At 38.9% G+C, this 14,796-nt stretch overlaps 1 protein-coding gene and 1 pseudogene across 1 annotated transcript in view; both read right to left on the reverse strand.

The window, feature by feature from the left end:
* Positions 1 to 1,749: 1,749 nt before the first annotated feature.
* TMED10 (transmembrane p24 trafficking protein 10) overlaps positions 1,750 to 14,796 on the reverse strand; it is a 34,031-nt gene continuing 20,984 nt past the window's right edge. Inside the window, exons 4-6 of the mRNA XM_005883586.2 lie at positions 13,029 to 13,102; positions 2,948 to 3,074; positions 1,750 to 2,503 (exon numbers count right to left, since the gene is read on the reverse strand). Of these exons, the coding sequence (XP_005883648.1) occupies positions 2,382 to 2,503; positions 2,948 to 3,074; positions 13,029 to 13,102 (323 nt within the window). The 3' untranslated portion in view covers positions 1,750 to 2,381. The remainder of the gene's footprint in view (positions 2,504 to 2,947; positions 3,075 to 13,028; positions 13,103 to 14,796) is intronic.
* On the reverse strand, positions 10,202 to 12,694 carry LOC106724297 (annotated as a pseudogene).

Below are 14,796 nucleotides of genomic sequence, written 5' to 3' on the forward strand. Positions count from 1 at the left end.
TATCCAGGTCATCACAGCAGTGTTCTCTGTTAATTCTAACATGTTGCTGCTTAACTGCAAGCTGCATGGCCCTAAGTCCTGTAATTCTTGCCACTGCGATTAGACAAGCCTTGTAACAACAGTTAGCAAGGTTTTAAAAAGAGATTACAGAAAGGATGAACTCCTAGCTCCTTTCCTGGGAGAAGCGGGGAAAATTTCAAGTGATAGTATTTTTCTTAATTGTTTACAAACATGGTCATTTGTATCCACATTCTCTATTTATATCAGTATTGGCCTTTAGGTACCTCATACTCATAGTGATTCTTGGCTTTGCTTTCACAACATGTATTCTCAAGTATTTACTGTATTCATGATGATCCTTCCAGTGTTGTTGTTTTTTAATATATCATATGTCTCAGGGGGACATAAAAGGTCAGGGATTAAATCACTGGCTGGTCATGTAAGAAGATTTGGTAAATTTTCTAATTTTTTCCTTGGTACATGTTATGTTAAAAATTCAAGCAACCACATATCTGACAAAGGAGCCATATGTAGGCTATATAAGGAATGCTCAAAATTCATTAGTATAAAGAATAATCTAATTAGAAAATGGGCAAAGAACATGAACAGATATTTCACTGAGGAAGATATATATGGCAAATAAGCTCATGTAAAGATGTCCAATATCATTAGCCATTAGAAAAATGCAAGTAAAATCATAATGAGGTCTCATTACATACATTTATCAGAATGACTAAAATATAAATAACAGCAAATACCAGTGAGGATGTGGAGAAACCTGATTGGTCATACATTGCTGGTGGGTACATAAATAAAATGGCACTCACTCTAGAAAAAGAGTAGGGTGATTTCTTAAAAACTTAAACATGCTTACCATACAACCCAGCAATTGCCCTCGAGAGCATTTATCGCAGAGAAATGAAAATTTATGTTCACATAAAAACCTGTACATGAATGTTCACAGAAGATTAGTAATGGCCAAAAACTGAAAATGACCCCGATGTCCTTCAATGGGTAAATGGATAAACAAACTGTGGTACATCAATACCATGAAATACTACTACACAATAAAAAGGAACCAACTATTGATCCATGCAACAACTTGCATGGACTTTAAGGGCATTATGCTGAGTGAAAAAAGTTAATCTCGCCCTGGCTGGTATCGCTCAATGGTTAGAATGTCAGCCCACGCACGAAGGGTTGTGGGTCTGATTCCTGGTCAAGGGCATGTACCTGGGTCACAGGTTTGATCCCTAGCCCCAGTTGGGGCACATGTGGGAGGCAACCAATCGAGGTGTCTCACTCACATCAATGTTTCTCTCTTTCCCCCTCCTTCCATCCCTTCCATGCTCTCTAAAATCAATGGAAAAAATATCCCCAGGTGAGGAAAAAAACAAACAAAAAAAGTTAATCTAGAAAGATTACATACTATATAATTCCATTTATATCAGCAGTTGCCAACCGGTGGTCCTCGGACCACTGGTGGTCCGTGAGGTCCGAAAGGTTGGTGACCACTGATTTATATAACATTCTTGAAATGACAAAATTAGAGAGATGGAGAACAGATTAGTGGTTGCCAGAGGTTGGGGCTTGGGAGTAAGGAAGGGAGGTGGCTGTAGCTATAAAAGGGTAGCAAGGGATCCCTGTGATGGAACTGTTTTGCATTTTGTGATGGTGGTCACATGAATTTACATATGTAATAAAACTGCATAGAACTAAACACACATAACTACACAAAAAGGAAATTCAAGCAGTTGAGCACAAATGTTTTAATTCTCTAAAATGAAAAATTTTAAAAAGAGTTATCTATAGTTCAAAGCTCATTTCTATGAGGTGTCACATCCATCACCCTTTTATGAGACATAAAATTAAGAAAGGATACCTCCAGAAGCTACCTAAACATTTCAGCTAATGGTTAAGATAAAGTTAAGGGTGTTTTCACACAGAAATCCAAAGAGGACAATGAGAATAAAACAAGTTTCACATGGTCATTCAAATCTTGGTAAAGGAACTAGAGTGGAAGCCCGAGCTGGTGAGCAAGTGGGAGAAGGAAAGAAAACATGGTTTAAACAGATCACATGAGGAAACCCAGTACAAATGCTGGCTTTGGCATTATCTAGGTAACCCCTATTTTTTGTCACAGGTGACTCCAAAGTCCTATTGTTGCAAAACCAGTCCAAATCCTATCAAGTTAAAAAGAAGTCCCTCAATGACTTGTTGGGTGTAGGTGGTAACCCATGTCCTCCCACACCAAGAGACATCAGTTCTGGCAAGAAGTTCCAACGTGCCTTTATGGTGCTGCTGATAGGATGCCTTAGGCCAGGCACGTCCCAGTGATGTTCTGCTGGCTGAGATACAAGGTGGGAGGAGAGTAGGCCTTATTACTCAATCAACTTCTTGGCCTTGAAGAAGCGGCGAAGGTAGAAGACCTGCCAAGTGGCTAGTCCAATGAGACAGAACATTGAAAAGATGCTGAAGTATAGGACCCGAGTGTTTGTTGATTCTAAAAAAATCAAAACAAAAACATTGTAAATGTAATGAAATGAGGCTCAGCAGGCTAAACGATGGCCAGGGAGGAAAGGCAATAAATTAACTTCACTTTGTCCCTAGGCCTAAGAGTAGGATTTCAGTTAGCTTTTTCTTAAATTTTCATTATTCTATATATAAATGTTAAAATTTGCAAAGATTAGTCCTATCAATTTGATACATGGTAAGCAAACTGACAATATGGTCAACTACATATGGAAGTGATTTCTATTTCCTTGAAAATCTAACAAGGCTCATTTACCTGTAGCAGCAACACTGAAGTTAGCAATTATCTTTCCACACACCATCCCTCCCCCCACCCTTGGCAAAACGGAGAAAATGGTACACCAGAATTTAAAGTCTGGTGATCTGATTCCTTTATGGTTCTCTTATTGAGAAACAAGAGCTGCCCTCCCCTCACCATTGGTATCGCGCATCTCCTCCTCTCGCTTCTTCATGTAGGCAAAATCATTAACGATAGATTCTGACAGATCTTCTAGGCGTCGTAGCTCTACCTCTAAAGGTTTGAGCTTCTCAACTTTTGCAATCTGGAAAAGAAAGGAATCATGAACCCACTCCCTGAAAAAATTGCTCTGGTCAAGAACACAAGACAACGAGTCTTTTAAAATATTTCACCAAACTTAAAAACTCTTCGATCATTCTAAAGTTAGCACTTCTTCCCTTCCCTACAAATGTTTATGTTTCCATCTCAGACTTTTTTATACTTTAGTTTTGATTAAAACCTCAGAAGTATTATAATGTGGTAGGCTATAAAGTAAGATATACTATTTTCACAAGATTTCTGACTTTAATTAAGTACTTTACCCTTCCAATCATGTCTATGAAATAAACAATATTATTAGCATAGTAAGTGTGAGTCAAAATATTAGTCAAACGTGTTTTTAGAAGAAAAACCAAGTTCACAATAGGGAATGCACAGGAATGAGAGAGTAGGCATAACTATAGCATTAAGATAATTAACCCAGACTACAAAATTAGAGAATTCTGGTTTGCTCATTTAAATGCCACAATTTTAGATTTAGTGGTCCAGAGCCCAGATGAATCCTAAGTCTGCTAAAAAAAAATTGTTATTTTTTTTATTGATTTCAGAGTGGAAGGGAGAGGGAGAGAGAGATAGAAACATCAATGATGAGAGAGAATCATTGATCGGCGCCTCCTGCACACCCCCCACTGGGGATCCAGCCCGCAATCCGGGCATGTGCCCTTGGCCATAATCGAACTAGGGATCCTTCAGTCGGCGGGCCGACGCTCTATCTACTGAGCCAAACCGGCTAGGGCTGCATTTGTTTTTAGAATGACACTGCTTGTTATCAAAAGAAATCTTCAGGGACTTCCTGGTAGACTAAAGAATGAGGAATGTGAGAAAGAAATGAACTGTCTTCCCTTCTCAACCTAGACATCTGAAACCCCCAAGATTTGACAAAAGCAAGGATTTTGTTATTCTAATTGTTTTTCTTACCAATTTTGAAATTATCATTTGCTTTAAAATGGGGATACTCTGACCTTAAAACTCAATACCAGCTGCTCTTAAATTTTTCTATATAAAGAATTCTTTAAAAATTCTTTTTCTACATCTGCTGCTTTACTCCCTATTCAATATACATTATATCTAGAACTCCTTACTTTTTCTTCTCTCTTGTCCAATTTGCCTTCCTTGTTCTTTTTCTCTGTTAAATGTTAATAGCTGTTAATATGGAATGCATGGGAAGAGTTTAAGAGTGTTCTAATGTTCCCTTTGCATATCTGTAATCTTCACTTAACTAGAAAACTGCTGATAAGGATATAAAAATTGAGTTGATATTTAAGGTACTTAAAATGTAGTGATAGATTTGCAATGACCCACCTAAGTTGTCTTTTACTGGATGTACATTGTTTTACATTTGTAAAATGTTTGCTAGAGTTAATGGTGTGACTGGCAGCTGCAGAACAGATCTAGGCTAACTGGGTATAAGATCTAACTCTCCTAGCTGAAACCCCAAATGCCAGGTTTTGCCATTAACATAGAATATATGTCTGCTGATTGATTTCATCCAGAGCTACAGAGCAAGGAAAATTCCCCAGGAAAAAGATACCAATACAAGAGACATATAATAAGTTGAACCTTAATCTGTTTACCATTTTGTTTTCCCTCCTGGTCTATAGTTCCCTCTCCAAAGCTGCCTGAATGAGATAGTATAAAAGCAATGGCGTGATACTTCTTTAGAGATAAATGATTTAAAGTTCCCTAAATAGTAACTTGCAAAAAGAACTGGAAGCGGAACTATGGCTGTGCCTCTGCCAGCTGAAAATAATACCTGTAAAAATTACTCTGAAGACTACTTCTAAGCTCCTCCCCCACTGTGTGTGTGTGTGTGTGTGTGTGTGTGTGTGTGTGTGTGTGTGTGTTTCAAATGGCAATAGCCCACGGTATAAAACCTGAAATGGATGATGGAATTAAAATTAATTTGGTATTGAGGTTGCTTTTGTAGTTTAGAGCCCAAAAAACCTGTCCCCAATGCTGTTCCTTTCTGGTGTTTCATTTATTTTTTAGTTGTACAAGCAACACCTAAATATGTTCTCCTGCTAAAGAATTTAAAATATTCAGAAGCAAAGGAAACAAAAACGGCAACTCCACTTTCATAGATCCTCAATTCTCATATCCACATATTCCCTCTCAGTGGTAACCATGATTATGAACTTGGTGTACACCTTTCCAGACCTTGTTAGAAGATACACACTATTTATGCTTTTGTTTGAACATAAATGTGCACAGAAAAATGTAATTTAAAACTATTTACAAATAGGATCATAATGTATGTATACACAGTTGTACTTGCTTTTCTTTTCCCCACTTAGGATCTTTCCAAAAACTCCAGTGCTTGGGATTCACCTCCCTCTTAACTGCTGCACAGTATTCCATACTGCATCCAGGCCCTTGTCTATTTAACCGATTTCCCAACCCCTTTTCTAGTAGAGGTCCTACTGAAGACTCTATTCATAACCAAACAGCCCAGTTCCTATCATCCAAGTCAATTTTATTACCTCAATGAAATCCCTACTCAATCCTGTCCTTAATTCCAGTAAATTATTTTTATTTTTTTATTTATTTATTTTTTTAATTAAATCTTTATTGTTCAGGTTACATTTGTTCCTCTTTTTTCCAGCCGTTATGGTGCCCTCAGTCCTGTTCCCAGAGGCTCTGCTTCTCAGAACCCCCGGAACCGCTGCAAACCTCGGAGGGAAAGCTGCCTTCCAACTGATGCCAGACACTCCCGCTTCTCCCGTTTGGGTCCGAGTCCCCAGCGATTCGCCCGTATCTGGAGCTCAGAGTCTGAGACTCCCCCCTGACCGAAAACGACAACCGCGCTCTCAGCCACCAGCCCGCTTTGCGCGCGCACCTCCGCACCTGAGTATTTTCCACACTGCGCCTCCTCTGAGCCTCGGTGTGCTGTTATTTTTCCTTCTAGTTGAAGAGTCTCTCCTCAGCCAGCCTTCCTGCGGTTCTGGGTGATGTCCGTTCCGTCTTTTAGTTGTATTTTTGAAGTGGTTGTTTGCGGCAGCAGTCTGCGGTGTTTACCTATGCCGCCATCTTGGTCCCAGTAAATTATTTTTAGACTTCTATGGGTTTTTCCTAAAAAAAACCTCTCTGCCTAATAACTACCTTTATTCTTTTTTATTATTATTATTGATTTTTTACAGAGAAGAAGGGAGAGGGATAGAGAGCCAGAAACATCGATGAGAGAGATCGATCAGCTGCCTCCTGCACGCCCCCCACTGGGGATGTGCCTGCAACCAAGGTACATGCCCTTGACCGGAATCGAACCTGGGACCCTTCGGTCCACAGGCCGATGCTCTATCCACTGAGCCAAACCGGTTCGGCTACCTTTATTCTTATATTAATTTAATATCTGGGAAGCTTAAAGAATCTAAATATTGAAAACCAACTTGCTATTTCAATCATCTAACATGGATACTCAATAGGAAAATCCAACAATAATGATATATATTTGTATGCTTAATCTAAATCTAGAAATCAAAACAAATATAAAGAGGGTTTTTTTGGGGTTTTGTACATTTAAGACCCTAACAACAATGCTTTTTTTAGTGCTTACTGTGTGCAAGGCACCCAATTAAATTATGACCTCTGCTCCTCAGAAGCCCACAGGCTGGTGGAGAGGCTCACATAAAAAGCTGTAACCGTAATATAGGGCATTACATATTAACTTCTACAACAAAGGCACACATTAAAAGTGGGACAGGAATAAAGCAGCATGAGATTATATAGCTGAAAGAGTAAAGGAAAACTTAATAGAAGTGGGGAGTTGGGTCTCACAAGTTGTGTAGAATTTGAAAAAAGATGAGAAGGAAAGACATTCAAGGCTGAGGGAAACCTGCAAATCAAAACACAGAGGGAGAAAAGTGTAGGCCATGCTTAAAAGACCATGAGTAGTCTAATGTGCATGGATGTACATGTGTATGCATGCACTCATGTCAATACACACATGTGCTAAGGAGATGGTGGTGGGTAATAGCAAATATAAGTTTCAAAAGTTAGGTTGGAGCTAAGATGATGAAGAAGGTAGCATAATGAATTAAACCTATTAGTATATACCCAGGATGTGATGTGATATGTATTTTAGAGTGTGTAACCTCACTTAATCCTCATAACCCTATACAAGGTGAATATTATTATCCTTAAATTTTTCACATGAAAAAATTAAGGCTCAGAGTATTAAATAACTTTCCCAAGATCTCAGAACCTCATGGAGCTGAAATTGGAATCCATGTCTGACTTTACATTGTATTCGGTAGGCACTGAAATTTGATAAAGAAAACCCGATGACCACACTAAATGTTTTCTGGATCAAAGGTGAAGTGAATGAGCTGTATTAGGTCACAAGGATCTGGGTAGTTGTCCAGTTTATTAGTCAAATTTCCTAGGTTTCAGGCTGTTATTCTAATTTTTACAGACTAAGAGAATAAAATTTTAAAACAAATTATCACAAGTATTCTCAGAAAAACCCTCTTTGCTTGCCCAGGACTAAGCATTCAATGAATATCATCAATACTTAATATCATAGTCAGTACAAGCTAACAAAAAACATCTATCAAAATCCCCACTGACTTCTGTGCTCTTCTAAAAATCTGTTTAATGTTAAAAATATCTGTAAGAATGTTAAATTATACATGTTTCATGAAGGCAGACCATTTTTCTAGTGTATCTTCTCTCTTCCACAGCTGGAAGGATGGTATGTATTTTGCCAACAGCTTGCTAAGAGCAAGGCCTATTTTATTTGACAGTGTGGACCACAGGTTTTCCACTAGGGGGTAGCATTCCCTTTGCAGGCTGCTCTAGCTGTTAAGTAATCAAAAAAATATTAGTACAAGGGACTTCATTTTACAAATGAGGAAACTAAAGATATTACAAAGTTACTAAGTCCTTTGGGTAGAAGACTACGACTAGCAGATCCATGGTCTTTTGACTTACTACCCATGATTACCAAAGCATTTATTTAGCATCAAAACTGCAAAGCTCTGCTGTAAAATGCAAGTAAAACCAAATCCCTGACCTGCAAAAATATACACTTAGTATATTCAAACCCTACCTATCTTTCAAACCTTAGTCATGAAGACTCCGTTAGCCATTCCTGTCCACACTGATTCCCTCTTCCCTAAAGCCCTACAGAACTTACACTAGACACACAATTAAGATTCAATCATACATTGTCATATTTACATTGTTTTTATTTTTATCCTTTCCCCCTACACTAGTTTGGCCCTGAACTCAAGGAAATTTTTAAAATGTATACTTTGTATAGACCCACACACCTGATACATGGCAAACACTTGTAAATTGCCTGTTCTAACCATTCTATGAATTCTTCAAAGGAGCCAACTTTCTCATAGCAGGTAAGTGCAGCTGGTCCCCTGAAGCAAGCGTTTCCTGAATGCTGAGCACTCTACATCTACTTTCAGGAGGCCCACTGTCTAGGAGAAAGCTCTCACTATCACACTCATTGGTAGTGTTTGGAAATGTTACAAGTTATAAAGTCTTTCCCTACATATCTACAACACCTCCAAAATAACTATAAAACTACTCTTTTTAACCCATTCCAAATCTTGCACTCCTCAAATGATGATTTGAATCTGAAGAGTACAGTTATATGCAATTGTACCAAAGAAAGGTGTTAACTCTAAAAAAACTGCTTCATAAAAACACATGTGAAACCAGCCTCTAGATCAGGGGTGGGGAACCTTTTTCTGCCAAGGGCCATTTGGATATTTATAACATCATTCGAGGGCCATACAAAATTATCATCTTAAAAATTAGCCTGCTCTATTTGGTCAAACATTTAATTAACTCACCCCTAATGCCTTGCAGGGCCAGACCAAATGATTTCGTGGGTCTTATATGGCCTGAGGGCTGGATGTTCCCCACCCTGGTCTAGAGAATCATTGGATTCTTTTCCTTGGTGGAGCACCGAGACTCAAAAGAGAAGCTTCTTGTGGTAAGCCAAATTCAGTCAAATTACTTTGCTACCTCCACATCCACTACCACAGCCACTGAAAATTTGAGAAGCACGGCAATAAATTTGAATAGCATCCAGTTTAACACAATGAAGATAAAGAAGACAGAATCACATTCAAGGACAAGTCTACTTGCATGTGGGGTATGTGAATCACAGGCCTCTTCACAGAAGCTGAAAAGGTCAACGTGCCAAAATAAGTCCAGATAATACTGCCAAACTTAGGACTAAATGAAATTTATTAAGATCTTATTTACTCTCTCATAGCCATTTGGCAGTTTCCAGAAAGGGTAGGAGAAGGAAGCTTTTAAAATCTACTGAATTGACTATGCGTCAGGTGCCTTACCCATGTTATTTCATTTAACTTACATCAACAAAGGGATTTTGGTTCTAATACACAGAACCAGAGTTCCTCCTTCCTGAGGGCATTCAGAAAAATAGACATTCTGGAAAGTAAGTCTTCAGATGTTGCTCCAATGAGGGAAACTGTTTTTTTGGTGTATCTGTTGATAGCAAATGACTGACTAAAAGAACCCATGGGCAAAACAGGGTTTATTTTGTAAATCATCACCCAAAAATATGTTTTGTTAAAAATTGATTTTTAGAGAGAAAGGAAGAGAGCCCCAGCTGGTGTGGCTCAGTGGTTTTAGTGTCATCCCATGCACCAAGAGGTCATTGGTTTGATTCCTGGTCAGGGTACATGACCAGGCTGTGGGCTCATTCCCAGTGGGGGACGTGCATGAAGCAACTGATTAATGATTCTTTCTCATCATTGATGTTTCTATCTCTCTCTCCCCCTTCACTTCCTTTCTGAAATCAATAAAAACATATTGAAAAAAATAAAATAAATACTGATGCCAAAGGGCCCAAATCCACTGGAGACAAAGCCTCTCCATTATCTCAAGGGCCTAAAATTAAATGTCTCAAAACCTCTACACATGCTCAGTGCTCCCTGGTAATTAACCAGGGAACAAGTGGTTCTAGTGTCCATTTTCTTGTCACAGTCATTAGCCCAGAGACAACTAACAGCTATATCTAAGCAAAGTTCAAGGGAGCCTAGCCATACATTGAGAAAAGGACTGGTCTTTGGCTTGTGTCATAACTACTTCTCCTCTTCCATCTCAATTTGATCTGCTTTTTTTTTTGGGGGGGGGGGGGGTGACGTTGCCAAAGAAAGCAGTGGGAGTTTTTTTGGTTAAGAAACAGAATTTAGAGCTATGTTGTAACCATGTGCGTAAAGAAAAGCTTAAGACGTGCCAGACTTCCACATCAGGAAACGGCGCAAAGGAAGAGCTGTGGTTTGCTTTCTGCTAGGGATTCCCCTCTTGGGTTAAGCAAAAGGTCAGGAAAGATAATGAATGGCTCTTTCCCGGTGTCAACCAAGTCCAAGGATAATGGAAATTCTAGGAGGTACAGGGGTTCAAAAGTGCTATATGCCAGTGATGTCCACATTATTCTATATGTAAATTCACAATACCATCTGTTTTAGAGAACAAGGTAAGTCTAATCAAGTGGCCCATTTAATATATACCACCTAATGATAGCCTTCCCATGGGGGGAGAGGGGGAGTTACAAGAGATAAAATCCCACATAGGAATTCAATGAATGCTTGCATACAGAATGGTCTGAGCTTGAGGATACAGCAGCAATAACCAAAACCTGAAAATCATTTTACCTATTCTTCCACCTCATAATAACTATAACTTTTTATTATTGTTTTATACCTTACAACAGCACTCTAATATATGTAATCTTAAATATAAATAAGATTCTTCTAAATCATTAAAGTTTAAAAGGATTTTTCACTTTACTTTTTTTTGGCATGGTTCTTTTCAGTTTATTGCATGAATGAGTTAAATTAGTCCAAGTTAAAGTAGACCCCAAATGGTTACATTATATAAGCTGTGAGGTTTTTTTAACTTGTGACAAGGGAGAGAAGGGAAATTCTACCCATTGCAAGGAAATCCTCACTTTAGTTTCAGAGAGGCAAGAGCACTTAAAACCCATGAAACTTCAGCTGGTGGTCTTTAGCCAGACCGATCTCTACTAGGAACTGGTGGATGTTCTTGCGCTGGTCATCTTGTAGCTGAATTACTTCTCCATATTCTGGATGCTCAATTACAGTACCATTGCAGACAAATTTCTTCTTAAAGGCCTTCACTAGTTTCTTTTGATTGCAATCATCAGAGATCCCTTGGACAGTAGGAAGGGTCTTCCTGCTACTTCTCTGTTAAATTTTTATATGGATATAATCCTCAGTGCCGGCAGAAAGCAGATCATCACCTTTACTTGCATCAGCAAAGGAATTGAAAGAGTGTAGGTTCTGGTTAGCGAACATTCGATAATACCATAGGATGATTCCTTTACCTCTGGCACATAGAAAGGTGGGTGGGTGGAGGGATCTGGTGGGGGCAGAGCTTCAGGAAGCGAGGTGAGGCTCAAAGGGAGTCCTTGGTGGCAGCAGCTCAGTGACTGGGGTCTCTCTTTACTCTAAGTTCATCAAAGAGTCTCTCTTGCTTTGTTTCTTTTAACTAAACTAGTTTAGAGACAGAAACAAGCAAATCAAAGTCTCTATCGGGAATCGTCTTCCATTCACTACTGCATACTTGCTCCTGTTTACCGCCTACACATAACTCGATCTAGTTTTGTTCAGTTGAACACTTGAACTAGGAAAAAGAGAAAAGATCTGAAGACCTGCAACTGTTGTACTATTACTTCCTGTTGCAGAATCAGTCACTTCCAATCTTCTTCCATTTTAGGATATTCTGTTCCAAATCCTGATGAAAGCTAGAGCAATTTTCTGGTTCCATCCCTCCTAGAAAATTCTCTTAAATCACTTAAAGCAACTTAGCCTGTTTATTTTAGTTTACATTCTTCAAAAGCTATTTACATTTCCTGTACCCCACCTCTTCTTCATGCCCACAGATACTGTTTGTAAAGACTCTGATCTGGGTAAAAATACTCTTATCTTACTGTAAAGATCAATCCTCCATTCTTAAATAGTTCTTGTGGTTTTTCAAAGGTGCTCTTGATTTGAAGAACCATTTTGTGCTGCCCCCAAAGTCTCTCGTAATAGAGATGAAAAAGGCTCAGTTCCCCTTCCCCTTGCTTTATACACACCTCTACTTCCCTACTACCCAAATAAATGTCAGTTTTTATTCTCTATAATACTTCCTGTCAGCAAAAATTTCTCATTATCATTACTCCTAGTCCCTTGCAGTTTTTTCTTCTATATTTCTCTCTTCCTTAGTCTGAAATAAGTTTACCTATAAGCTACTTATGGCTATTGTTGTTTTTCAAATGTAGCACAGCTGCTCAAGTCTAAACAGTGCTGAATCCATGCCCTAGATATAATATAAGGTGAGGCAATAGAAGGTTTACAGTAGTTTTTATGAAAAATACAGTAATCAATAAATAATGGGGGCGCGCGGGGCAGGGTGGAAGGGTCAGTGGGGGGAAAAGGAGACATCTGTAATACTTTCAACAATAAAGATAAATTAAAAATAAATAATAATAAAGAAGAAACTCTGTTTCGGGTACGCACAACTACTTTTGTCCCACCCTGTATAGAGTTGTCAGTCTGCGAATAAAAGCCTTAGCTTTTAAAAACAAATCACTTTTCTTAACCTTGGACATTAACATTTAAATAAATTGCAGCTTTTAAAAATTATAAATATATATATCTATTTGCTGTCTCAAGAGTGCTAATGGCATATGCTTGAGTGTTTTATAACACCAACATTGCTATGGGACAGCTGGTTTAGTTAGTCATTTGGCTGACGACACAGCTAGAGTTATTGTTTAGGGCTGTTAATACAACTTTTTGTATCAGTAAAATTGTAACTTGGCTGTCACATGACTGCTGAGAAAACCATAGCCTTCTGGTCAAAGCACAGCCTGTTGGCCTGAATAGGTCACAGAAACCTCACGGCCCAGCACACGACTGCCTCCTCTGGCTGTTACAGTGGGACATACCTCTTCATAATTTTTCGCCTCCACTCCATGCTTCATGTCTAGGATCACGAGTTGGTCAGGTAACCGCCCTGTTCCTGAGAAAGAAATCAAAGGATTCATTGTGCGGAATATTTAAAATTCCGGGAAATCACCCACCCAGCCTCCCTCTCCCTAAACCTCCCCCCTCAATAGAGGGAAACAGCCGCAAACTCCTCCCCCTACTCAGCTGCAGAAAATTCCTGGCTCTGGCTAAAATCACAAGCATTCCAGACAAAGCCTCTGTCTGTGCGGGGTGCCGGAAAGCAAATAGAACATGCTGCTGCCAAACATCTCTAAGCAGGCAGGACAGATACTGCAGCTGGAACTACAGAGGAATAGAAAGAAGGAGAGAAAACACGTAGGCTTATTGGGCTAGGAAATAAAACTCAAAAGTCAAAAGAGTATAAAACAGAGTGGCATATATAGACCAACAGGTAATGGGGACCAACTTAGGTTGAAAAAATACATTTCCACACCTGAAAAGGTTGTCCTGTCAAATTTTGAGAAAAGGATTTTTGGGCATATACTAAGCTTGGATTTACTTAATATAAACTAGTACTTAAAAGAACACAGGATTTATCTAAGATTTCACTTTAATTTAAACATTCTGTTAAATGTACGGCCATTTCAATAAATGAACAAAATGTTATAGAATTATTCCCACAGAGCCAAGAAAAAACTTGATAATAAGAGTACAATTCTCAGGATGCTTCTTAGAAAGAGAAATGTCTATTTGGTATAGTAAGGCCAACAGAACCATGTTGATATTTAAAAAGGTAATCTGATTCAGCTTGATCAAAAAGGAATTCTAATCTTATATCATCAAGTAAGAGAAATGGAGACTTCATCAGCCCCAGAAAATTGCTCAGTCCTTTGGAATTCAATCCCCTGGAATTCACCTGATTATTTATAAAATAAAAACTGCCTACATGAAATTAGGACTTTGGGGAAACAGGGCCACATAAGCACTGGGACTCCTGAGACCGAAAGCCACAGAGAATGGTACTGTACCTTCTGCAGCCTGAGAGGCACTGGAGATTTTCTGAAACAGGCTGAAGTCAATGCAATAACTGCTCACTGAGAGCTCACTGGGTGCTACAACTGTCCTGGAGACTACAGTCCTTGCCTTCCAATAATTCGATGGGGATCTAACACATGAACATGAGTAACAGTTACAGTGAAAATGCAAAGCAGTATAACACTTCAAGAGGAAAAAACCCAAACTGGTTCAGATAATCCCAGTTATGGAGCAAAGGTTAGAGGAGGAAAGAGATTAGTTGTAGATGGACCTCACTGAAGAGGGAGCACCTGGAGGCAGGACAAAGTATTCTAGGCAGAAGACAAGCATGGGCAAAGGCTCAGATATTGAAATGAGTAGGGCATGTTTAAATGACAGTAAAGAAGTTCTTTGGGATAGACTAGAAACATCAATTTAAAAGCAATAGAAATAAGACTGAACAGGTAGGACTGGGAAACGATAACAAGTCACCGATGTCTTCTAAGCATTTAAGCCAGTAAGTCTCCAAAACAAAACAACAAAAAGCTGCATCCAGAGAAGCCTCTTCTCCCCACTCCAATGTGTAATCCTGATTTCAGCATTGCCCATAGAGATGCATGCAAATTTTTGCTTCTCCTTTCTCATTTAAAAAGTTGTGAAATGCAAGCAGCTCATAGTCCTATCTGGTCCAAATGATCAAGATATTCTCTTCCTAAGACTCTTCCCACTTTCCTTTGCCACAGCATATAGCAT

This window comes from Myotis brandtii, unplaced genomic scaffold (genome assembly GCF_000412655.1).
Source record: "Myotis brandtii unplaced genomic scaffold, ASM41265v1 scaffold793, whole genome shotgun sequence".
Classification (NCBI taxonomy): Eukaryota; Metazoa; Chordata; class Mammalia; order Chiroptera; family Vespertilionidae; genus Myotis; species Myotis brandtii.